This window comes from Oncorhynchus gorbuscha, linkage group LG05 (assembly GCF_021184085.1).
Source record: "Oncorhynchus gorbuscha isolate QuinsamMale2020 ecotype Even-year linkage group LG05, OgorEven_v1.0, whole genome shotgun sequence".
NCBI lineage: Eukaryota > Metazoa > Chordata > Actinopteri > Salmoniformes > Salmonidae > Oncorhynchus > Oncorhynchus gorbuscha.
In genome coordinates, this window is record NC_060177.1 from 34,044,988 (window position 1) to 34,072,492 (window position 27,505).

General features: G+C 42.8%; 1 protein-coding gene across 1 annotated transcript in view; it reads right to left on the reverse strand.

The window, feature by feature from the left end:
• The window catches only part of LOC124035091 (cadherin-8-like), a 92,317-nt gene that overhangs the window by 39,836 nt on the left and 24,976 nt on the right, over positions 1-27,505 (reverse strand). Inside the window, exon 3 of the mRNA XM_046348508.1 lies at positions 9,714-10,008. Coding sequence (XP_046204464.1) covers positions 9,714-10,008 — 295 coding nt within the window. The remainder of the gene's footprint in view (positions 1-9,713; positions 10,009-27,505) is intronic.

Consider the following 27,505-nt stretch of genomic DNA (forward strand, 5'->3'; position numbering starts at 1 on the left):
ATCCTATCAGATATGAATAAGCGTTGCCAATGCTGGGCTGCGAATTAGAACACTTCAGCATTCAGAAAACACTCCCCGCCTCGCTCTGTGCTCATTTACAGACCTCCCACCCACCATGCAGCCTTTGGGTTTCCCTGTTCACTTCCAATCAATTCATAATGGGGTTGGAAGGTATCCAGATTTTTAGACCTTTTCATACCGTTTCTGCACTATACACTGCACTATAAGGTATTACCTAATGTGCACACAAGGGGTGTTGTAAGCCTGCCACACACACTATATGATACATTTATTAAACTTAAGAATGAGTTTGAGTTTTTGTCACAACCCGGCTCGTGGGAAGTGTAAAAAGAGCTCTTATAGGACCAGGGCACAAATAATAATATTATAATATTCAGTAATTTTGCCCTTTATTTAACCATCTTACATATAAAACCTTATTTGTTCATCATAAATGGCGAATAACTGACCACAGGTTAATGAGAAGGGTGTGCTTAAAAGGATGCACATAACTCTGCAATGTTGGGTTGTATTGGAGAGAGTTTCAGTCTTAAATAATTTTCCACATAATTTGTGCCTGTACTGTCACGCCTTGGTCTTAGTGTTTTGTGTTTTCGTTGATTGTTTGGTCAGGCCAGGGTGTGACATGGGTTTGTTTTGTTGTATTTCGTATTGGAGTTTTGTGGTTATTGGGATTGCGGCTGAGTAGGGGTGTTGTATGGGCTTGGCTACCTGAGGCGGTTCTCGTTGTCTCTGATTGGGAACCGTATTTAGGTAGCCTGGGTTTCGCTTTGTATTTCGTGGGTGATTGTTCCTGTCTCTGTGTAGTGTTCACCAGATAGGCTGTAATAGGTTTCACGTTCTGTTTGTTGTTTTTGTATTTATTAGTTATTTCATGTATCGTTCCGTTTTCTCTTCATTAAAGACATGAGTAACCACCACGCTGCATTTCGGTCCGACTTTCTTTCGACAAACGAAGAACGCCGTTACATGTACTTACTTTTCATGCTAGTGAGGGCAGAGAATCCACTCTAACATAGGTACATGGTTGCAAAGCGCATCAGTGTCTTAACAGCGCGATTTTCCAAGGCAGGATACTCAGAGCATAGCCCTATCCAGAAATCTGGCGGTGGCTTCTGATTAAATTCAATTTTCACAGAACCGCTTGATGCAATTTCGATGAGGCTCTCTTGTTCAGATATCAGTAAGTGGACTGGAGGCGGGGCATGAAAGGGATAGCGAATCCAGTTGTTTGTGTCATCCGTTTCGGGAAAGTACCTGTGTAATTGCGCACCCAACTCACTCAGGTGCTTCGCGATGTCATATTTTACATTGTCCGTAAGCTTAAGTTCATTTGCACATAACAAATCATATAATGATGGAAAGACCTGTGTGTTGTCCTTGTTAATGCAGACAGAGAAGAGCTCCAACTTCTTAACTTCTTGGATATAGGGGGCGCTATTTATATTTTTGGATGAATAACGTTCCCGTTTTAAACAAGATATTTTGTCACGAAAAGATGCTCAACTATGCATATAATTGACAGCTTTGGAAAGAAAACACTCTGACGTTTCCAAAACTGCAAAGATATTGTCTGTGAGTGCCACAGAACTGATGTTACAGAAAATACCCAGATAAAAATCCAATCAGGAAGGGCCGCATTTTTTGAAACCGCCTCATGCCAAAGACTCCTTATATGGCTGTGAATGGGCCACGAATGAGCTTAGGCTTTCTGTCGCTTCCCCAAGGTGTCGACAGCATTGTGACGTATTTGTAGGCATATCATTGGAAGATTGACCATAAGAGACTACATCTACCAGGTTTTTGCTTGGTGTCCTCCATCGCAATTATTGCGTAATCTCCAGCTGCAGTATTTTTCCGTTTCCTTCTGATGAGAAGCCAACTGCCACCACTGATAGATTATCAAATAGATATGTGAAAAACACCTTGAGGTTTGGTTCTAAACAACGTTTGCCATGTTTCTGTCGACATTATGGTGCTAATTTTGAAAAAAGTTTGGCGTTGTAAGTGACTGCATTTTCCGGTATTTTCCTTAGCCAAACGTGATGAACAAAGCTATTCCGTCTACACAAATAAACTTTTTGAAAAAATGAACATTTGCTATCTAACTAAGTCTCGTCATTGAAAACATCCAAAGTTCTTCAAAGGTAAATTATTTTATTTGAATGCTTTTCTTGTTTTTGTGAAAATGTTGCCTGCTGAATGCAATGGCTTAATGCTATGCTAGGCTATCAATACTCTTACACAAATGCTTGTTTAGCTTTGGTTAAAGCATATTTTGAAAATCTGAGATGACAGTGTTATTAACAAAAGGCTAAGCTTGTGTTTGAATATATTAATTTCATTTCATTTGCGATTTTAATGAATAGGAAATGAATATGGTAATGAGCTTGAGGCTATGATCACGCTCCCGGATATGGGATTGCTCGTCGCTAGAGGTTAAAAAAAGTGTCAATACTTGCCCCTTGATAACCAGTGCACGCACTTCTGTATGTTGTTAAAGCGTTACATGGTCGCTGCCCATATCATTGCATAATGCAGAAAATATACGAGAGTTCAGGGGCCTTTCTTTAACAAAGTTAACCATTTTCACTCTAGTATCCAAAACGAGCCTCTCGGTGGATGCTGCAGTGTACCAAAGTGGCGTCAGGAGCAACTGCTTGCACATGGGTGACCACTCTACTAAGTCTCCCTGTCATGGCTTTTGCGCCATCAGTACAGATACCAACACATATTGACCACCAATGTCCATTTGATGTCACAAAGCTGTCCAGTACTTAAAAAATATCCTCTCCTGTTGTCCTGGTTTCCAGTGGTTTGCAGAAGAGAAAGTCTTCCTTAGTTGACCCCTCATAAACGTCACGGACCTATACCAGGAGCTGTGCCAGGCCCGTCACATCTGTTGACTCATCCAGCTGTAACGCATAGAATTCACTGGCTTGTATGCAAAGCAGAAATAGTTTCAAAACATCTCCTGCCATGTCACTGATGCGTCATGAAACAGTGCAGGTGTAGTACTGCTGGTAGTATCAGAACTACCAGTAGAGCTGGTACGTGTCTCTATGGACGCAGGCCTACCTTTTATAAACCATTTATCAATTTTCGAGCAAACAGAATGAGCAGCAGCTACGTTTAGCTACATACTGAGTGTTAGCTAAATTCCCGCGAGAGAGTAACGATTAATGTGATTGCATGTTAATTATTTGACTAGGCATTTGACATTGTGTTGTTATTTCACTGAACACTAGATGGTTTAATTTTATTTTTGGCAGTGAAACGAGGCTACTCAGGTGAGAGAAAAAAACATCACCCAAATGTATAGCCCTGTTGGAAAATCTAAATGGACTGTTTGAAATCACATTTTTATTTGGCGTACCCCCGACGGCATTACACGTACCCCAGTTTGGGAATATCTGCAGTAGGGGATTGAATGTCTCTGCTGTAACCAAGATATATACGGTTTTAAATCATACCAACAGGATTTCAAAATTCCCCGGACGGTATACGGTACAAACGGTATATCACCCAGGCCTAATTCATAATATGCTTTATAACACTTCGCTCATATAAAACTGCATTCTTACATAGTCATCTATTCCATGCAAATGTCCATAATGTTAATTAACACATCAAAAAATATATATATTAGGAAGGTGACATGAGCACCTCACTGTGTTTTTACATGTGAGAACTGAACCAGGCAACATAAAGTGTAACACCCTGATCTGTTTCACCTGTCTTTGTGTTGTCTCCACCCCCCTCCAGGTGTCGCCCATCTTCCCCATTATCCCCAGTGTATTTATACCTGAGTTCTCTGTCTGTTGCCTATTTATTTTGTTTGTCAAGCATACCAGCAGCTTTCCCCTTGCTGCTGTCTTTTTCTAGTTCCTGTTTTGACCATTCTACCTGCCCTGAGCCTGCCTGTTGTTCTTTACCTTGTCACACCACACTTGATTATTGACCTCTCCCTGCCCTGACCCAGAGAATGCCTGCTGTTTTATACCTAATGGACTCTGATCTGGATACTGACCTCTGCCTGCCCTTGACCTGTCATTTTGCCTGCCCCCTGTTCTCGTAATCAACTTTTGTTACTTGTCTGCATTTGGATCTTCCCCGAAACGTGATATAAAGGTAATATCAATGTAAATCGTATGTTGGCAGCTATACACTGGGCCTTTATTAGGCTTGTAGTACCACATATAGCATGTTCCACTCTCGGGATGCTCTCCATCCCTCCCGTCTCCATCATGAAAGGGATAATGTCAGTGTCCAGCATTGTACTGGTTACCCTGTCAAAGGGGATCAGTCGCATCACTCCAGCCGACACAATGCTGCCCAGACTCATTAGCACTGGCCTTGGGTGTTTATGTACCTTCCTCTCACCACAAGAGCTGCCCAGACAAAAACACACTTCAGCTCATTCATTTCCCTGTCTTTTATCACATTGCCTCTTATCTCTTCATTTTTTGTGGGCTTCATGGCCGCCACGAAAAGGGTGACTTTTGAAAAGAGCCAGTCGGGGGTTTTGTCCTTCGTTTCATTGAGCTCTTTACCATTCATCCGTAAGAGCCAATCTTATGTAGAACATATTGAAGGGCATCGTTACCTGGGAGCCTGTAGTTTTTGTTCTCTCTTCAAGGAAGACCAAGCTGAGGTATTAGAGAGGGAGAGTTCAGGCTCAGCCACACAGGGTGGCAGGACAAATGACAGGCACCAGCAACCTTGGAACTGCAGGGTACAATTGTGTTAATGCACAGCTAGGTATGTTATGTGTGCCACAGAGTGCATGCTACATAGAAAGCCTACATACTGTATCCTACGAAGAATAAATGCCTCAGGAGGCTTTGAAGGACCAGAGACTGATCATATTACATGCATAATTCAGAGTTACGCCGGATAATAAATAACATGTGATGAATAAGTAATGTGTGAGTCAGTGTGTGTGTGTGTGTGTGTGTGTGTGTGTGTGTGTGTGTGTGTGTGTGTGTGTGTGTGTGTGTGTGTGTGTGTGTGTGTGTGTGTGTGTGTGTGTGTGTGTGTGTGTGTGTGTGTGTGTGTGTGTGTGTGTGTGTGTGTGTGTGTGTGTGTGTGTGTGTGTGTGTGTGTGTGTGTGTGCGTGCGCACTTTCATTATTTTGGTACAACCCGACAGATGCGTCAGCTAGGTGATTGATTAAATTGAATGATGGCAGAACCAGTCCAGACACGCCCGTTGTCTCAGCATATTCACACTGTTTGTCTGACAAAACAACACATTGCCAAAACTTGAAATTGTTTTCTATCATCCAACAAGCCATATCAAAAAGCTTTATCGAAAGACGAATCTAGATTTGTATATAAGCATAGGCACCCATATAGAGGGAGAAATAGCGAGAGAGAGAGAGAGAGAGAGAGAGAGAGAGAGAGAGAGAGAGGACTCTCCAAATGCAGAATGAGGTGAAATAGAAGGAGCAAGTTATTTACAGCTAGGCCCAGCTTGTCTGTGAAGTCTCCTCTGCCTTGGACTCCTGTCCTGTCCCTATTTAGCAGCACCGAAAGGGCTGGCTGGGCTGAGAGAGTCACACCAGGTTCACAGGCCTGACCCCTGCCTCAGCTGAGGCCATTGGCCTTCTACAGCACCGTGCCTGGCCTGCACGGCAGATGTGACTCTGCGATGGTCCAGCTGCAGACAGTGTTAAAGGCCCCCAACCTCCTGCCTCCCTGCCCATCTGCCAGAACCTAGAGTCCTGAATCGGAGAGGCGAGTCGCACCAAACAGAAGCCCTGTACCAACGTTCTCCACCAAGTTGTTACAGTTGAAGACCATGGCCTAAATGGAGCGTGGAAGGGTATCAAAAATAGTCCAGCTGTCCTGTAATGTGTTGAAGTATTGTGTGTAAGATCATCTCACAGGTGACTAATGTGGCCCATATCTGAGTTCACCTGCGTCCCTTTGCTTTTTTGTAAAAAACGTGTTATGTTTCACTCTGTACATGTTTAATTTACGTTTAATTTATGAAGGTGTGCTAATATTAAAATGAGGGGTCTAATGTACGTATACTGTATGATTGGAAGCCCAATGGATGTCTGCATGTAGCACTCATTTCCATACGTCTTCTCCTTGATCAAGTCAAAATCAATGATGACAACTCTTTACTTATTTCCCAAGCTGCCATCATTGATCAGTGCATAATCAAAAATATCATTAGAGCCACAGACCGTGCCTGTTAGTCCTGTTACCGATGTTCATAATAACTCTCAAAATGCAAATGAACTCCAGGTAATCTATTAATGTCACTTCAATTTTATGTCTGCGCTCCAATTTAGCAGATCCTGACACGTTTGCACGCCTGGTGCTTCTGTACACAGGCTCATTTTACAGGGGGGGTTGAGAGCGGCCGCGCTGCGAGGAGAGGAGGGCTGAGGAGCGACATGCCATCTGTCTCTCCACCAGCTTTATTAATCGCCTTGATAATGAAGCAGGCTCAGGCAAGGCTCCCGAGGCCTCACGTTGGAGTTTGAGAAGGCAAAACAACTTTCCAAGTTTATTTCTCTGTGTAGCAATTATTGTCATTCACACCCTTTCTCTGGTAGAGAGGAGGGTCGGACGACCTGATTCTCATTACCTGAATCGTCACTTTAAGCAGACTCTGTAATTTAAACTACATCACAATCCCCTTGTTAGCTCCAGAAGGCAGGGAGCTCTATAATTCCGGCATATGGTTGGAGGACCTAGTGAGGGAATTTGCTTGCTTGTCTTGGCCTTAAAGTCAAAGACCCCATTAACAAGAGAACGGATCCAGTAATCCAGTGAGATTTGTCCAATCCGTGCAAATGATACATAATTCCCCTTGTAACAAACTCATTTAGAATTTAAGACCACTTTAAATATATAAATATTGTGAATATAGATACAGCATTTTCAGCTGTCCAGTATCAAGAAATGAATGGATGAGTATAGTGTATTAAATATTAATATATAATCATATAAAACCTTTAACAGGATATTTGGTGCTTGTTTGATTGTTTATTTGCCCACACTCAAAGGTTAATATGAAGATGTAAGCCATATTAATATGACAAACACCCCAACAACTTCCCATTTGAGATAATGTTGAAGAAAAAAATGTTTAATGCTCTAATGTCCTCCTAGAATGAGAACATTAAGTGTTACAGTCAGGGAATGAGATCAGAGTAAGATAAGAGGAACATCTCCTGTAGGTTGAATGCACATCACCAAGGAAGTAAGTAAAATAAATGTCATGACATGTACTCTGCACTCTATCGTCTTCAATGGAGAATGTTTATAAGGGCACAAGGCGAGACCAAAATGCAGACACAGGAGGCTTGAGCGCCGATATTTATTACACCAAAAGGGTAGGCAAAAGGCAGGTCGTGGACAGAGTTCATAAGCCAGGTCAGAGTTCAAACAGTACCAGGGGATAGGTAGGCTCGAGGTCAGGACAGACAGGGGTTCAGTGAACAGGTCCGAGTCCAAACAGTACAAGGGGATAGGCAGGCTCGAGGTCAGGACAGACAGGGGTTCAGTGAACAGGTCCGAGTCCAAACAGTACAAGGGGATAGGCAGGCTCGAAGTCAGAACAGGCAGAGTGTTTAGTCAGATGGATTCGGCGTCAGAACAGACAAGGGTCAAAACCAAGAGGGCTAAGAAAAACACAAACTGGGAAAAATAGGAGCTAGGAGAAACGCTGGTTGACTTGGCAAAACAAGACAAACTGGCACAGAGAGACAGGGAACACGGGGATAAATACACCGGGGACTAATGGGGAAAACAGGAGACACCTGGAGGTGGGTGGAGACAATCACCAAGACAGGTGAAACAGATCAGGGCTTGACAATGTCAGTACACCAATAAACAAAACCCAAACTGTAAATGGCTTTATTTGATTTGTTTTTCCATAAATGACATAACATGAAGTGAACAAAGCCATGTTTCTTATCCAGCTCACCTTCAGAAAGAACAAGGCATTCTCAGGCATGTTCTATTAACCTTTGTGCTCACCTGCACACTGGAAACATGAAGCCCTTACAAGCACATGTCACATATATTTTTTTCTAGCGGTAACTGCCTGCCAAGGTAGTGATGACACACTGAGGCATTGTCAAGCCTGTGTTTCATTGTGTACTACGAGAGGCATGTCAGCCCAAACATGTTAAAAGCTCACCTTTGTTTGTTAAAAAGCTCCATATAACAGCTTCCGGTTTTTGAATTTACTTCCAGCCCTTTTTAATAGTTTTGAGTTACATGTTTTTGTCAGAAATCCAACAGTCTATGTTCATAAGAGTTTATTTTCCTCTGTTTTCGCAGTAGACGTTATTGGAATTTTAAAGCACAATTAGAAAATAGAGTATGAGTGAGTTTTGTATGAAATCTTATTTTAGTGTGATAGAAATGAAACACAAATGATTTATGAATATGAGACGGGAGATGAAAAAAGACTCCAATGTTTGTTTGTGTCTTTATGTCCAGAGCTTTTGATAACGCCACAACACATAAAAACTTAACAAGACCAAAACAAGTCCTTTCAAAAAGCCTTTCAAGCTAACAAGAGAACATTGGTGAATGTTTAATTAATCAGCAGTGACAAAGCAACAATCACAAAAGCCACCAACTTCAATTTTTATATTGCATTCCCTTTGCCAAATCCCAGTCTCTGCAGTCAACTAGCACTTTGCTTTTCAACCCACTACTAACAATTCCCTTCACTTCACTGTCAAAACCCTTGGATAAATACAATGAGCATTTCAATTGAGAACAACACACTAAGAGAAAACTGCAATGTTGGTGGCTGCAATATGTGTTTGCAGTCATAGTAAAATCATATCTGACTCATGTCATCATCATGATAGGGAACAACAGTACCCAACAAATAACCACACCACTATATGCCTCTTTCTGAAGGCAGCATGTCAAAAAGATGAAGAGATGCATCCCGCTCTCCCACTTGTTTCTGATTTTCTACAAAATACTCACAGTTAGGTAACCATTCCAAGGTCAGTACTGAGACCCTCGAAATACATGAGCCGATTTATTTTCAGGTACTGCTAACTTTGTGTGCTATATTTGAAATGTGTGATCAGGCACCGCTAATTTGAATGCTTGGCTGAAATAAACATATGAATATATTAACATACTGTTACATACAAAAGGTTTTGTAGTGGTTATATACAATATTGTTAAGGAATATGTCAAACGTGTTGAAAGCATATATGCTATCCCCTTGCAGGAATTGTTACTACTCAACACTGAAGACCATACTTAATATTAGGGTCGGCATGTAGCCTGGTGGTTAGAGCATTGGACTAGTAACCGAAAGGTTGCAAGATCGATTCCCCGTCCTGACAAAGTCAAAATGTGTCGTTCTACCCTGAACAAGGCAGTTAACCCACTGCTACTCCGATGTCATTGGAAATAAGAACGTGTTCTTAACTGACTCCCCTAGTTAAATGAAGGTTAAATAATAATATGACAACATGGAATTCATGATGGTAACATGCAATTGAAAAGTCAGGCAAAAAGTGTGTATTCCAATGATGACCAATGTTATCAAAACAGAAATGTGGGTATTACATATCACGACAGTTACCCAAATACCCTACAATTACACGTAAATAAAGGTTCTATTTTCAAATGATGTAGAGGTGAGTTTGTATGCCCGCAGAAAGAGAAGTTGAAGGCCTTCACTTGACTTACCCACTTGAGACGTCTCTGGGACAGAGGCCCGGTAGGGGCCTTCAACGAACTGTGGCGGATTGTCGTTGATATCCTGCACCTTTATGATGAACTCCGAGGGCGGTTCCAGGGGTTGATCGGTGTCTCTGTTCGTGACTTGTGCTGTAAGCGTGTACTCTGCCTTCTCCTCTCTGTCCAGTCTCTTCATGGCGTGAATATCTCCCGTAATCTCGTTGATGGCAAAGATGGTACCCGCCCCCTCGCCAGCCAGGACATACTTTATTGGTGTGCTGCCAACATCCAAATCTGTGTGTAGCTGGGAAAAAAAGGAATGAATTGGTAAGCATCACAATTTATTCTTATATCACTGGCATAGTCTTTTAAGTTAATTGATAAGAGTTTTATGAATGTTGACGCGACTGGGGTAGTCATAAATGTTTTTTCGTACATATTGATAACTGAAGCCCACTGAGAACAAAGTTTATGGTGAACTGATGCACTATAGAAAGTGGGTCATGTCTACCTTATTATCTTATCATGAAGCACAGTATACAAATAGTAATGCCAGTACACATTAGTGCGAATAACACTCTATGGCCAGAGTTTTTTTTCTTTCAAAACAACCTCAAACACCTTCATTTCCTATAAATCCGTGGTGTAAAGTACTGAAGTAAAAATACTTTAAAGTACTACTACATTTTTTGGGGTATCTGTACTTTACATGACTACTTATATTATTGACAACTTATAGTTTTACTCCACTACGTTCCTAAAGAAAATATGTACTTTTTACTTCATATATTTTATCTGACACCCAAATGTACTATTTAAATGTTGAATGCTTAGCAAGACAAGAAAAGTGTCTAATTCACAGAATTATCAAGAGCACATCTCAAGCCATCCCTAATGCATCTGATCTGGCGGACTCACGAAACACAAATGCTTTGTTTGTAAATTATGTCTGAGTGTTGGAGTGTGCTCCTGGCTATCCATACATTCATAAAACAAGAAAATCTTGCCATCTGGTTTGATTAACATTTACTTGAACTTTTGATACGTAAGTATATTTTAGAAGTTACATTTACTTTAAAACCAAACACTCTCAGACTTTTACTCAGGGAGTATTTTACCTGGTGACTTTCACTCTTACTTGAGTCATTTTCTATTAATGTATGAGATTTGAGTACTTTTTCCCATCACTGCCTATGTATAGAGTCACCTGTCAAGGTCTTTGACACTGCCATCTGGCAAGCGAGCACACATTGTGTGAACATTAGCGGATTCAAGTACAGACAACCCTTTTCATGTTTAAAACAACTAAAGAGATTCATAGGGAATAAGATGATAAGAGAACTGGAGCTCCAAGGTAAGAGACAGTTGGAGTTTTTTTTCTTCTTCTTCAAATGAGGAGCGGATATGGCTGGTTTTATTCTATCCATATATTAGGAACTTGATCCCAAAGGTAAGTAACTAAGGATTGCAGGGGGGATCTTAAAGTAGAATATTTGCAAATTGGACAATGTTCAGCATTGGTCTGAAACATTGCCAGAAGAGGTCCTCTTTCTAATTTGTATTTTTGTAAAGATCTTGCCCCAGAACATCCTATTCAGCAACTTCAATTTCATTTTCTGCCCCGAAATTTGCCAGAGGTATTCCTTTGAGACCATGTTTGGGGACAGAGTAACAAGGTAAAATGTGTGTACAGAAATCCAGACCTCTATAAAGCCTCCACGATTGTTTTATAAACCCGTTTTTATGCATATACTGTCTCAAAGGTGCTGTTCACAGACACTGACAAAGCATATTCACTTAAATTGTCACACCTTGCACTTTTGTTTTCCTAATTGTGCCATCATTTCACATGAAAGATGTGGCTCATTAACACAACAGCTTCACAACAGTCCACACACTACGAAACCCCTTAAATGAGCCCAAATGAATGCATGTCGGTTTACTTGGAGGCTGTGTGTGTGTGTGTGTGTGTGTGTGTGTGTGTGTGTGTGTGTGTGTGTGTGTGTGTGTGTGTGTGTGTGTGTGTGTGTGTGTGTGTGTGTGTGTGTGTGTGTGTGTGTGTGTGTGTGTGTGTGTGTGTGTGTGTGTGTGTGTGTGTGTGTGTGTTAAAATACAAAGCCAGCAAAGAAGAACCATACATGGTACGAAGTCTTCTTAGTATAATTGTATCAATTATTCTAATCATGGAACAAAAATAAATATCAACCCCCCCCCCCCCTCAGAGTATGTATGTACAGTAAACTGTGAGAAACCCATTCTCACCAGAATGTTTTTAGATACAGTGCATACCGTCCAGTGTAAATGGTACATCTTTCCCTCTCGTAGGATGATCTTTTCACCACAACCTTAACCTTTAACCTTAACCGTTTTGTGTTCATTAAAACTGTTCTGTCCACATTCGCAATTGCAACAATAACGTTATATGGTACAGACACTCAACCACTCAAACCCTCAAACTGCACTTTGAGTTAAATAAAGTTTAAACCCAAAAATTCAATAAAAAAAGACTAAGTCTGCACTAAATAAGCATAAGTAGATTAACGACTGGAAAATAACCCAATAGCAATGTCACAACAGCAGCCTTGCATGATAATGAAAACTGCTCACATATCCGGACTTCCCATCATGCATCTATGTATCTATGTTTATTAGAAACCCCTCTACATGTAAGAACTCAGACATCATGCTTATTGGCCTGCGTTATAGTTCACTGCTTCATTGTGAATCCCAATGCACAATGAGGGGAATCAGACCCCCTTCCCACTGTACCCTCAATCACTGCCACATGTGGCTGCTTTGACAGTCAAGCTCAGGAGAAAACATGCCACTCCATACTCAAGATGAGCTTTCATAGCAGTCGGTGGAACAATAGTGCATTCTAATGAGGAATATTTCATTCCCCTCGGCCTCAGGCTCCACACTTAAGTGTAGCGTTAAGCCCTACATGGCGAATTAATGATTTTGCTCCTTGTCAGGGCAAGTGGTGGAGAGGGCATGTGCTGCTCCTCTCTGCAGGGTGAGGGAGTGTGAGGGAGAGGGGGCCCTGTCACCCTGTAAGGCTGGGTGTCAGCTGGCGTCTAGCATGTCAGAGCAGTTCCCCATCTGAATCTCATCGCAAGGCTCAATTAGCCAGGGTTTCTTTGTGCAGTTCGTCCTGGAAGCTTAAATCCTTATATGCTGATTTGTGTGGTGAAATTCATCCTAAAATACTTGCTTTTTACATCCTAAGAAATTTGGATGTGGGCTATATGTGTGTGGTTCACAAACTGACATGAAAAGCAACATATGAGCAAGTATGATCAGACTGAAACCTTGTTTACAACTGGTAAGATAATGAGAATGACTATTTCCTATATGTTCTTATTTGATTAGATCGCGATCAGATAAAAGGTCAGATATGATGTCCATTGGTCACTGTAACAATTTCTCACTGTATTAAGTCACAGTTGCCATCATAGGGGATGTAGTTCTAAAAACATGGCATCATATACAGAACCAGTCAAAAGATTGGACACCACTCATTCAAGGGTTTTTCTTGATTTTTACTATTTTATACATTGTAGAATAAAACTGAAGACATCAAACAAATCAAAACATATTTTAGATTCTTCAAAGTATCCACCCTTTGCCTTGATGACAGCCTTGAACACTCTTGGCATTCTCTCAACCAGCTTCATGAGGTAGTCACCTGGAATGTATTTCAATTGCCTTGTTAATTTGTGGAATATGTTTCCTTCTTAATACATTTGAGCCAATCAGTTGTGTTGTGACAAGGTAGGAGTGGTATACCCAAATCACTGAAGCTGGAGACTCATATCTCCCACTCTAACTTTAAGCAGAGCAGCTCACAGATCACTGCACCTGTATGTAGCCCATCTGTAAATAGCCCATCCAACTACCTCATCCCCATAGTGTATTTATGTTTTGCTCCTTTGCACCCCAGTATCTCTACTTGCACATGCATCTACTGCACATCTATCACGCCAGTGTTTAATTGCTAAATTGTAATTTTTCCGCCACTATGGCCTATTTATTGCCTTATCTCCTTTATCTTACCTCATTTGCACACACTGTATATAGACTGTTATATTGTTGTTGTTTGTGTCGCACTGATTTGCTTTATCTTGGCCAGGTCGCAGTTGTAAACTTGTTCTCAACTGGCTTTTCTGGTTAAATAAAGGTTAAATAAATTAAAAATTAAATACATAAGATATCCCTATTTGGTAAAAGACCAAGTACATATTATGGCAAGAGCAGATTAAATGAGCAAATAGAAACGACAGTCCATCATTATTTTAAGACATGAAGGTCAGTCACTCCAGAAAATTTCAAGAACTTTTAAAGTTTCTTCAAGTGCAGTTGCAAAAAACATCAAGTGCTATGCCACAGCAAAGGAAGATCCAGAGTTGGCTCTGCTGCAGAGGATAAGTTAAGTTAACTGCACCTCAGATTGCAGCCCAAATAAATGCTTCACAGAGTTCAAGTAACAGACACATCTCAACATCAACTGTTCAGAGGAGACGGTGTGAAACAGGCATTCATGGTTGAATTGCTGCAAAGAAACCACTGCCGAAGGACACCGTTAATAAGATGAGACTTGTTTGGGCCAACAAACACGAGCAATGGACATTAGACTGGTGGAAATCTAATGAGTTTAAATTTGAGATTTTTGGTTGATCTCTGCATGTGTGGTTCCCACCGTGAAGCATGGAGGAAGAGGTGTGATGGTGTGGGGTACTTTGCTGGTGAAACTGTCAGTGATTTATTTAGAATTCAAGGCACAACCAGCATGGCTACCACAGCATTATGCAGTGATGTGCCATCCCATCTGCTTTGCACTTAGTTGGATTATCATTTGTTTTTCAACAGGACAAAGACCCTAAACATACCTCCAGGCTGTGTAAGGGCTATTCGGCCAAGAAGAGTGATGGAGTGCTGCATCAGATGACCTGGCCTCCACAATCACTCAACCTCAACCCAATTGAGATGGTTTGGGATGTGTTAGACCGCAGAGTGAAGGAAAAGCAGCCAACAAGTGCTCAGCATATGCGGGAACTCCTTCAAGACTGTTGGAAAAGCATTCCTCATGAAGCTGGTTGAGAGAATGCCAAGAGTGTGCAAAGCTGTCATCAGGGCAAAGGGTTGCTGCTTTGAAGAATCTACAATATTAAATATATTTTGATTTGTTTAACACTTTTTTTTGGTTACTACATGATTCAATATGCGTTATTTCATAGTTTTGATGTCTTCACTATTATTATACAATGTATAAAATAGTAAAAATAAAGAAAAACCATTGAATGAGTAGGTGTTTCCAAACTTTTGACTGGTACTGTATATATAAAGCATATTCCACTTTACCTTAAGGCTACACTAAGAAATGACTTACTGTAGTTACTAGATTCTGAGCAAGAAGTCTACCAATTTATACAGACAGTTTTTCATTAGAAAGATTTAATTTGTTAATTACACCTACATGAATAATCTGTAATTCTAAATATTGCAATAACATTTGAATATAAGGAACAGATGGCTCGATGCATGATATATGATACACTTAGCTATTCTTGGGGACAATTTTCTCTGCAGTCCATCCCATGAAAGTACCATTTTAATCAAATCTGCCAAAAATGTCCTCAGTGAGAACCACACTACTCCAACAATGAGAGTTACAATAAATAAAGTCAGATCCACTGTCTTGAATGGTGCAATCTCTCAAAGCAGAACCCTATTGAGGAGGAGAAGAGGAAGAAATGGCAACCACTGTGGTATTGTTGGGCCAGACTATTGCTTCTCAAGATTAATTCTAAGGCAAAAGGATCACAGAGCAAATGATTTGGCTACCTTTAGTCTAAGAGGCCAATGCAATTAGATGTACTCATCCATGAAAATATGTTGTTTGTGAGTGTGTGTGTGTGTGTGTGTGTGTGTGTGTGTGTGTGTGTGTGTGTGTGTGTGTGTGTGTGTGTGTGTGTGTGTGTGTGTGTGTGTGTGTGTGTGTGTGTGTGTGTGTGTGTGTGTGTGTGTGTGTGTGTGTGTGTGTGTGTGTGTGTGAGCGTGCGTGCGTCCGTGTGTGTGTGTGTGTGTGAGAGAGAGAGGAGGGTGTATATCAGGCTGACTGCCTGCTGAGAGAAACTTGGAAATGGAAAATGATTTTGCAGTACACTTTAAAGGCCTTACACGCTATAGTGAGGGAGTAACCTTTGGTACGTAAGAAACTATCCCTATTGAGTCATTCCCACTGTTCATTTAATTTGTTACAATTTCCCAACCTGAGCCAATCAATCTGCTACTGACGCCTTCACAAGTGTGCTATAAAAATATTTAACTGCAAAGTCAAGTCAATGCACTTGACGCAATGAGTATATCTATCCATTGTATCGCCATTCCATATGCATTCTCTGAGATTCTGCGTAACAAGGTCTTAGCCCGGGCAGAAACCTCTGCATTATGTAGAGTGCAGAGACAAAGGAGCCGCAGCAGTAAAAATTCATTAGGAGATGGATGCTGTGCGGTCTGTTAAACGGGGGTAGGTTTTTAGCTTTAACCTCCTCCACAGTATGATTAGCCTACCTATGAGCCTTAATATACACACCACAGGCTAGGGGAGAAGCCAGAACAAAACAACAATAATCAAGGAGCAAATTGTTTTCTTTTTTTTCCACGCAGCTGACCTACTCAAATCAGAATGAGATTGATTTCGCAAGTTACAGATGGAACCTGTTGCAAGTGTAATTTGATGCATCATTTCGTTATGATGGATTGTTATTGTTGTCCAGATGGCGCTGCTTGGGTTTGTAATTCATATTTCAACCATCTTTTGTTTTTTAAATATTGAACAACTGAATGAATTAGTTAGAAGATAGAAGATAGGCATCTCATTCTCCAGTACAACATGCAATGTGATCTTGTAAATGACACCACTGCAAAGCAACACATTTTTAAGGATTGAATGCTTATCGGAGTCCAGAAATGTACACGCATCCACACACCAAGTGTTCTTGAATATTGGACCGTTACCTTGAATACTTTTCCAAATTCTTGCACGTCTCAAGCTATTTCCCCAACCGTCTCCACGTCGGTTAGAAATGTTGGGGAGGTGCACGGTCGCGGCTGTGTGTCTAAGCGAATGGTGGTTGCAAAGTCAGATGGATTTGTCACAATGGACCACAGGGCAAACCACAGCTTTGGATTCTGAATTGCCCTTTAGACAATGGAGCTGCTGTTCTTCATGTTGGACTGTTGAGTAGAAACGTAGCTGTGGCCTACTCTAATTTACAGAGTATTATACAGGAATTTTTGTTTTGTAACTTTCTCACCAAACATGGTCAACAGTTAAACACACTATTATTACGTGTGTCAATTAAACTCAAAAACGATGTTTTAAATGCTCTTCCAAGGTTTTCCAGCACATAGCTTTGACCTACTACAGTAGCTATGTTGGTCTATTGTACTTCAAAGAATGTGTAGGCAGGTTGCTTAGGATTCAAACCTTCTCAAACAGCCTATCGAACAGCCCATCAACCTATTGACGTGACTATAGGCTAACGATACATTTATCAGAATCACAATTCCAGTAAAATGAAAGAATGTTATTCTAGGATAAATTGAACCAGTACACTTCTAGGGGACTTTACCCCCATGTTCTGTACAATGAGTCACGGGAGGGAGCATCATTTCAATGATGGAAGAACAGACTTTTGGGTCCTTGACCAGGTGTCATGGACAACTTGAGTTAAGAGTTTTCTCTGTCGGGAACAAATTGTAAGTGTGTCCTACTGAAAAAAAGTAGGCCACAAGTGCACTAAAAACATGTATCTGTACCCTGTGGCGAGCTAGCAGGAATATTAAACTAGGTACGCCAATCCAGCAATAAACACACAGCAACACCTGGATTTCATATAGAAACCAGGCTTGCGTATCTCTCCATTGGGATATTCCATGTACAGGTATCAGAGAGAAATGTATGTACAGGCATGTAATACATCTAGAAACATTGCTGTTATTGGTTAGATTTATATCCCCCGCCCCCCTTAATTAAGAAGCTTAGCTTTTCGACTCTCATTAGATATGCAAATGACAGCATCGTTTTATGTTCTTGGATGGGAAAAAAAGGGATGCTTTGCTGTAGCGGAAAGCAGTTAAGCAGTGCTCTTCACAGCAGCAGCTGGCAGCTCCCTTCGGATAGCTAGGGGACGGAAAAGGTCCCTCGATTAGGTAGCACCGTCAACGCAGGTCGCCGAGTTGGCACGTGGGATTACACCAACCTGTGTTGGAAGACGTCACGTCACTTCCGAGTGGACGGCCGCTTACAGGCTGAAGCACTGTCTGTGTGAGTCATGCTTGTGTGCGTGTGTTTCACACTGCTGAGAAGAAGGAACCATTGACCAGGGAGAGAAACATCACCATACCCTCCCACAGACAGCAGTGATGCTGTTTTTTTTGGAGAAACTCAGCCATCTAAGTACATTATCGTTGTAGCTCTGAGACACAGTTCAGGACCTATCCAAAATTACATAACTTTATCCCAATGCAAAACGGCTGACCTTTTACATCACACTGCACCACTCAAAAGAATGCAGCAAAATAACAGACAAGGTCCTGAACATTCATATAAAGTGCTCCAATTTTAGGCCAGCACTTCAGTCGAGATCATTTCAACTAAATATTGTTATATGCTACAGAAAGAGAGTCATTTCTTCCTCCCTACGGTGCCGAGAAACGTAGAAATTGCTTCATGTAACTCATCTCCCTAGCTACCTCACTTCATTTTAAAGTTATCTGCTTTTCTCTCCCCATCAAATCTGGGAAATATCTTAGTCTGTTTAAAAGGTTACCCAGGAAAAAATAAGAAAACGGGTTAGGTCTTTGGGGTATTGTAAATGTAAGAACGAGCAGGTAAATTAGGAGTTATTTTTATAACTAGTTACTGTCAGGGATGGTGTCCTCAGTTCTGGGAATGTGCAGATGACAGCTGGTAAATAGGAAAAAGTCGAGCCTTTTACTGTAATTAAATTCAGTTCCATAGTGAAAGAGTCAAAACTGACTTTTTGAATTGTTCATGTGTCTTTTTTTCTCTCTCTCTTTCTGGAATTGCCCATAAGGTAATGTCAACAGAGATTTCACGGCACACTGCTGGTACATCAGCCAGGCTCAGGGTCCCCTTACCTGTGATTTACATTAGAGCTGAGCCACAAAGGGATTTTCCATGCCACTGACAGGACAACACTCCAGGGCTCCAGAGTTACGCACCCGAACAATGCTGTTCGGCCACAAGGCATAGGGCTGTTTTTACCACCAAGAGAGACAGTCTACATGACTGCAATTATTCATTTTATTTACTACAGTATTAAATAACTTAGATATGATCTGCTGAAAGTACCCTATGAAACAGAGCTTGTCTAGTAATGTTATCTTGGGATAAAGTACAGTACAGTACATTTCAGAAGATACATGCATTACCATATTACCTATTCATGGAAATACATTACATCACCAAAAGTATGTGGACACCCCTTCAAATGAGTGGATTCGGCTATTTCAGCCACACCCGTTGCTGACGTGTATAATATCGAACGCACAGCCATAGACGAACATTGGCAGTAGAATGGTTCATACTGAAGAGCTCAGAGACTTTCAGCGTGGCACCGTCATAGAATTCCACCTTTCCAACATGTCAGTTTGTCAAATTTGTGCCCTGCTAGATCTGCCCCGGTCAACTGTCAGTGCTGTTATTGTGAAGTGGAAATGTCTAGGAGCAACAACGGCTCAGCCACAAAGTGGTAGGTCACACAAGCTCTCCGAACGGAACCATCGAGTGCTGAAGCACGTAGCGTGTAAAAATAATTTGTCCTTGGTTGCAACACTCATTACCAAGTTCCAAACTGCCTTTGGAAGCAACGTCAGCACAATAACTGTTTGTAGGGAGTTTCATGAAATGGGTTTCCATGGCCGAGCAGCCGCACACAAGCCTCAGTTCACCATGCGCAATGCCAAGCGTCGGCTGGAGTGGTGTAAAGCTCGCTGCCATCGGACTCTAGAGCAGTGGAAACACGTTCTCTAGAGTGATGAATCATGCTTCACAATGAGTTTGGCAGATGCCAGGAGAATGCTACCTGCCCCAATGCATGGTGCCAACTGTAAAGTTTGGTGAAGGAGGAATAATGTCTGGGGCTATTTTTCAGGGTTCGGGCTAGGTCCCTTAATTCCAGTGAAATGCTCTACCAAGATTATCCAGCATATAGCTTTGCCTACTACAGTTACTATGTTGGTCTACTGTACTTCAAACAATGTGTAGGTGTCACGCCTTGGTCATTGTATCTTGTGTTTTTGTTATATGTTTGGGTAGGCCAGGGTGTGACATGGGTTTATATGTTGTATTTCGTATTAGGGTTTGTATTAATTGGGAGTGTGTATTATTAGGGGTGTGTCTAGTTAGGCTTGGCTGCCTGAGGCGATTCCTAATTGGAGTCAGCTGATTCTAGTTGTCTCGGATTGGGAACCGTATTTAGGTAGCCTGAGTGCGCGTTGTATTTCGTGGGTGATTGTACCTGTCTTTGTGTTAGTCACCAGATAGGCTGTATTAGTTTCACTCGTTTGTTGTTTTGTATTCCGTTATTTCATGTACCGTATTAGCTTCATTAAAAGTCATGAGTAACCTACACGCTGCTTTTCGGTCTGACTCTCTTCAAACAGCAGACGAATATCATTACAGAATCACCCACCACGATTCACAGACCGAGCAGCGTGTGAACTGGCAGGAGCTAAAGGAGGACGATATGGACGGCAGAAGCAGGGATTATACGACGTGGGAAGAAATCGACAGGTGGGCAGCCGACCCAGAGCGAGTGCAAGAGCCCGCCTGGGATTCCCTACAGCAATGCGAGGAGGGCTATACACGGATGGAATCGAGAAGGAAAGCATTGCTATACAGAGCGAAAACTGAAGGTAACAGGGGAAAGCGCAGAGAGAGAGTGGCTGAGTCAGGAAACAGACCTGAGCCTACTCTCCCTGTTAATCGTGAAGAGCAGTTGCAATGGGAGAGAATGCATCATTTGGAGATTTGGACATGGGAGGAGGAATTAGACGGTCAAGGACCCTGGGAGCAGCCGGGAGATTATCGCCGTCCCAAGGAGGAAATAGAGGAAGCTAAAGCGGAGACGCGTATGTATGAGGAGGCAGCACGGCGACGCGGTTGGAAACCGGAAAAACAGCCCAAAAAAATTATTGGGGGGGAGCTAGAAGGGAGAATAGTTATGCCAGGTAGGAAACCTGCGCATACTCCCTGTGCTCACCGTTGGGCTAGAGAGACCAGGCAGGCACCGTGTTATGCTATGGAGCACACGGTGTTTCCAGTGCGGGTGCAGAGCCAGCTGCGACTCATACCAGCCCTTCCTATTGGCCGGGCTAGAGTGGGCATCGAGCCAGGTAAGCTTGGGCAGGCTCGGTGCTCAAGAGCTCCAGTGCGCCTGCACGGTCCGGTCTATCCAGAGCCACCTCTACACACCAGTCCTCCGGTAGCAGCTCCCCGCACCAGGCTTCCTGTGCGTGTCCTCGCGCCAGTACCACCAGTTCCAGCACCACGCACCAGGCCTCCAGTGCGCCTCGCCTGTTTAGCGCAGCCAGAGCTTTTCTCCTCTCCTGCGCTGCCGGAGTCTCCTGTCTGTCCAGCGCCACCAGTGCTCCCAGTCGGCCCAGCGCGTCCAGTGCGCATCGCCTGTTCAGCGCAGCCAGTGCTTTTCTCCACTCCTGCGCTGCCGGAGTCTACCGCTTGTTTAGCGCAACCAGAGCTGTTCTCTTCTCCTGCGCTATCGGAGTCTCCCGCTTGTTTAGCGCAACCAGAGCCTTTCTCCTCTCCTGCGCTGCCGGAGTCTCCTGTCTGTCCAGCGCCACCAGCGCTCCCAGTCGGCCCAGCGCGTCCAGTGCGCCTCGCCTGTTCAGCGCAGCCAGAGCCGTTCTCCTCTCCTGCGCTGCCGGAGTCTCCTGTCTGCCCAGCGCCGCCAGTCGGCCCAGCGTCACCAGTCTGCCAGGATCCGCCAGAAGTGCCAGTCTGCCAGGATCCGCCAGAAGTGCCAGTCTACCAAGATCTTCTAGATCAGCCAGACAACCTTAATCATCCAGGTCCACCAGCCAGCCAGGATTTACCGGAGCCTACTACCTGCCTGAGCTTCCTCTCAGTACTGAGCTTCCTCTCTGTACTGGGCTCCCTTTCAGTACCGAGCTTCCTCTCAGTACCGAGCCTCCTCTCAGTACCGGGCTTCCCCTCAGTACCGGGCTTCCCCTCTGTCCCGGGCTGCCCCTCTGTCCCGGGCTGCCCCTCTGTCCCGGGCTGCCCCTCTATCCTGAGTTGCCCCTCTATCCTGAGTTGCCCCTCTGTCCCGAGTTGCCCCTCTGTCCCGAGCTGCCCCTCTGTCCCGAGCTGCCCCTCTGTCCCGAGCTGCCCCTCGGTCCCGAGCTGCCCCTCGGTCCCGAGCTGCCCCTCAGTTATGTGGGGATCAGGGTGAGGACTATTAGGCCATGGTCGGCGGAGAAGGTGGATTATCCTATGACGCGAAGGGGAGGAACTAGGACATTTATGGAGTAGGGTCCACGTCCCGAGCCAGAACCGCCACCATGGACAGACGCCCACCCGGACCCTCCCTATGCTCTTGAGGTGCGTCCCGGAGTCCGCACCTTAGGGGGGGGGGGTTCTGTCACGTCTTGGTCATTGTATCTTGTGTTTTTGTTATATGTTTGGGTAGGCCAGGGTGTGACATGGGTTTATATGTTGTATTTCGTATTAGGGTTTGTATTAATTGGGAGTGTGTATTATTAGGGGTGTGTCTAGTTAGGCTTGGCTGCCTGAGGCGATTCCTAATTGGAGTCAGCTGATTCTAGTTGTCTCGGATTGGGAACCGTATTTAGGTAGCCTGAGTGCGCGTTGTATTTTGTGGGTGATTGTGTTAGTCACCAGATAGGCTGTATTAGTTTCACTCGTTTGTTGTTTTGTATTCCGTTATTTCATGTACCGTATTAGCTTCATTAAAAGTCATGAGTAACCTACACGCTGCTTTTCGGTCTGACTCTCTTCAAACAGCAGACGAATATCATTACAGTAGGCAGGTTGCTTAGGATTCAAACCTTCTCAAACAGCCTATCAGCCTATCGACGTGACAATAGGCTAAAATACATTTATCAGAACATTAATTCCAGAAAAATTAAAGACTGTTATTCTAGGATAAATTTAACCTGTACACTTCTAGGGGACTTTACCCTCATGTTCTGTACAATGAGTCATGACATACATTACAGAGCACTAAGAGAGACATGCAGTGAAACAACCTTTATTTAGGGCTCCCTCCCACGGAAAAAAGTCAGACCATTGCGACTGCAGACGCCCACCTGTGCAACCTCTCAATAAATAACAAAAGAATAGACTTGGGTTTGGTGGATGCCAGGAGAACGCTACCTGCCCAAATGCATAGTGCCAACTGTAAAGTTTGGTGGAGGAGGAATAATGGTCGGTGAAGGGAAATCTTAACACTACAGCATACAATTACATTCTAGACGATTCTGTGCTTCCAACTTTGTGGCAGTTTGGGGGAGGCCCTTTCCTGTTTCAACATGACAATGCCACCATGCACAAAGTGAGGTCCATGCAGAAATTGTTTGGTGAGATCGGTGTGGAAGAACTTGACTGGCTTGCACAGAGCCCTGACCTAAACCCAATCGAAAACCTTTGGGATGAATTGGAACAGCGACTGTGTGCCAGGCCTAATCACCCAACATCAATGCCCGACCTCACTAATGCTCTTATGGCTGAATGGAAGCAAGTCCCCGCAGCAATGTTCCAACATCTAGTGGAAAGCCTTCCTAGAAGAGTGGAGGCTGTTACAGCAGCAAAGGGGGACCAACTCCATATTAATGCCCATGATTTTGGAATGAGATGTTCGACGAGGAGATGTTCGCATACGTTTGGCCATGTAGTGTATATTTTACTACACTATGGAATCAGGGTAGTTACTTGAAAGCAGCAGTCTTTTACAGAGAAAACGTGTCAGAAAGCATGCCATAAGTCGTCCTAATCATATAAGAGAGCAGACCAATATCCTACTGGAAGATACTGAAACAAATAGAGTCCTTCCTGGAATGATGGCTAGAACAGGAAGGGGGGGGGTTGTCTCTGTATGAGTGCCCCTCCCTATTACCCCTGACTGAGAGATGGATTCTGGCTGTCACACCTGCCTGACTCTGTTCCTGCCAGATGCGGAAGGGTCACAGGGAAAACACCCAAACACTCGTCAATCTCACCATTGTCCAATGCTTCTCTGTCTTCTATAACAGGTTCCAATATCCAAGTCGCTCCAGATGCTTACAAAAATGCTTACATGCACCGAAATGGGGTGATGAAATCTACTGACCTGTAATACCTGTGCGGGAGGATACAAAAAACAAATATGGAGTTGTACATAGAGGGAGAGAAAAGAAGAGTTACATGCCATATCTTGATACATTTAGAGCAAATAAATGGAGATATAGAGATACTTCTTCCAAGACATTTTAAAGCCAGAAACGATCAATTCCAAGTATTTTAGGTCAAAAACCAGATCTTATTTGGGGCCTAGTGGTCATAATCGACGAAGAACAGCGTTTCCTTGTGCGGTGTATAATTTGTCTAACATTGTTACTGCTGTAAAAAGGCTCTGCAACAATAAAACATGAAAATATTGCATTTTTCCCTCTCCCCACCCTTCAGTTCCCTCTCTTCCTTTTTAATTCTCTCAACTCCTAGCTCTCCTGGGGTTGAGAATAATGTACACAAGCACAACAGCAGAATTGAGAAGTGCTCGTGTTGTTTGTGCCTGGTGAAAGAAATCATCACAGCATGCATTTTTTTTCCCACACAGACTTAATTGCAGAGAATCAGAAAGTTGGAGAATTCCCCCAGTATGCAGATCCACTTTGATGCTGTCACTCACACTGTGGAGCTTTTGATTAGCCATTGTTCAAAACAGCCTGTTCATGACCATGCACGGTTACCAGGCGCCCGCCATTAAACTAACTTACAGTAACTTCATGCCTTCTCTATCTGGGGCACCAGCTAGACCTCAAACAGCTTGTTATTGGAGGGATCACAACATAATACTTATATTCAAGGGGCAAAGCTGGTAGAAAGAAAACTAGCAAACAAACAGGGATAATTCAGTCACAAATGTGTGTGTGTGTGTGTGTGTGTGTGTGTGTGTGTGTGTGTGTGTGTGTGTGTGTGTGTGTGTGTGTGTGTGTGTGTGTGTGTGTGTGTGTGTGTGTGTGTGTGTGTGTGTGTGTGTGTGTGTGTGTGTGTGTGTGTGTGTGTGTGTGTGTGTGTGTGTGTGTGTGTGTGTGTGTTTGTGTGTGTGTGAGAGAGAGAAAGTGTGTTTGCGATAAAAAGAGAGGAAAAGAGAAAGCCCATGACACTTTCCCGCTAACACCTACTCCTCATACTGTACAGAGGGAGTCCTTGCCTGAGGACAACCTTTACAGTGTCAGTGTCAGAGCAGACGGATGACTTGTTCTTCAGTGGCTTGCTAGTCCTCTCAGACAGTGAAGTCACACTGCCTGGCATTCCCAGAGTTGCTTGCCAGAGTGCCTGGCCCGACCCAGCTCCCTGATTTACACACATCAGAGGGCTAGGTCAGTTGAGATCGTCACTTTACACTTTAACTGCCTGCAGAAGACTTCTCCCAGGCTAAGTGACTAACTCCACAAGATTGGATTCATATGCTAAAGGTCAGGACAGTAGATCTTATGGCCTACATGGTCTGAGCCGGAAATGAATCCCAAGGCATCAGTAGCATGTTAAACGAAGCTATACCGAAATGTGTTTTATTCAACACTATTGTTAATTACTACCACAAAACGACAAGTGAATCGAGAAGGAAATGAACAAAAACTATTGTCTAATTAATGTGTTTGGGGGATGGAATTTGTTTTTGCTAATTGGCATTCACATTTTAATGGGACACTTTTTGCTCATGGTGACAAATGGCTCATATCACAATGCTTCCTAAGAGGATACTTGTATTATTTGACAGATTCTATCTTCTACATTCAACCCTTCCACAAATACAGAGGCATTTCCGCTCCAATTAAATATGCAAAGAACTGTAACTGTGCAAAGACACTATAATTAACAATATTGTATATTTTTTTGTTTTCAGATATATTTGTTTTCAGATATACTTTTCTGGTCATTGAACAACGATGACAAAAATATGATTTGTCCTGAGGCACTAATTGTATGCCTTCCATAACTTTCCCCACTAGTCATTAAATACATCAGTAGTTGTAACCAAAGCCAGACGATGATGATAAGCAGCTCACTAGTGTTTGTGCATCATAAGGATTGGGGTATAAACAGGAAAACAAAATCAGACATAAAACAAATGCTGCCCCAAGACAGAATGCAACAAACAGAATATTCAGACACAATGGATGGGGATAAAAATATCTTGCCTGGAGAATTCCAGATTTGCCAATATACAACAAGCACTCTATAAATCAAAGTTTGCCACCAATTTGCACTTGTTCAGATATCTGGGGGGAACTATGTTTGTTTATTTTCCCCTCAGAGTCTGGCAGTTAACCACTCGAAATTAAGCCTGCGACAAAACACAGAGATGTATTGTATGGGAAAGCAGGCATGTCAGCTTTGGAGAACACCATTTATACTCATACATTATATTCTATTTACAAACCGCATTAACACCCATGGCAAAATCCCCCTCTCCCATAAATCTAGAGTATCCCTTCTCCTCCTAGCATCTAACGGGCCCACAGTTTTCAATTTCTGGAGCAAGAAAAGGACAGAGGTATAAAGCTCTTTCGACTGTTACATCTGTTCTACTTTATTACCAGTCTTTTGGGAAAAATCGGAGAGCAAGCTTTGCAGCCAGCGATCTGTTTACATTTTCTCTACAACACTGTATTGGAATTATAATTGTGTTCTATGGTGCCTTCTTTTGGTGCATAGGTCTGTTTAAAGGTCCTTTGGTCCAAGAGAAATGAAGAAAAATGAAACCCTTTTTGAGGGATTCGATTACTTGGTAGAAGGCGCAGCTGCACATATTTTTCTCTCTCTATCTTTCCTCGTGGTGCTACTCTCGCGGGAAGGATGATATTAAAGGGGGAATAGGGCTGATGCAGACACATTGAAAATATTTCGCAAATTAAGGCTGATGCAGACAACGGAAATGTTATTATTGATGGAGGATTATGAACGGGATAATTACAGCGGATCTAATGTCCACAGTCACAATTCTAAGTGCCTGGCCAAAGTGATATTAATTGCTTATTGACTTTCGTGACTCCAAATGTTCAAGGTTACAGGGGGTCATCGTGTTCAAGGTTACATGGTACATTTGGTTGGCTAGAGTTGCCTTGGAGTACCAGCCATCACCAGATTGGATATGTGGGCCTGGCAAACATGCCTTAGGACATTGGTGAATAAAACAAACATTATTTTGTGCACAATTTATTGTCCCACATTTTAGTCTCGATTGTTTATAATGATTGTATGCATGTTAGGAGGTGGAGTATCTTCTGGATAAAGTTTGACTTCACTTGTGAAACAGTGTTACCAACCAACTTTGGCCTGCAGTTGAAGGTGGACGGGATGCTTTATAATGATGATGAGTCTCAACACGAGGTAGAATCTGAAGCAGCACAAAGTTAATTATCCAGTCTTGATTGGCAGTGATCTCTCTCGCAACTCATGTCCACCTATTGATTAATCAGAGGTTTTCAACTTGGCCCCGTTTCCACCTCATGTTATAATTTCCTCC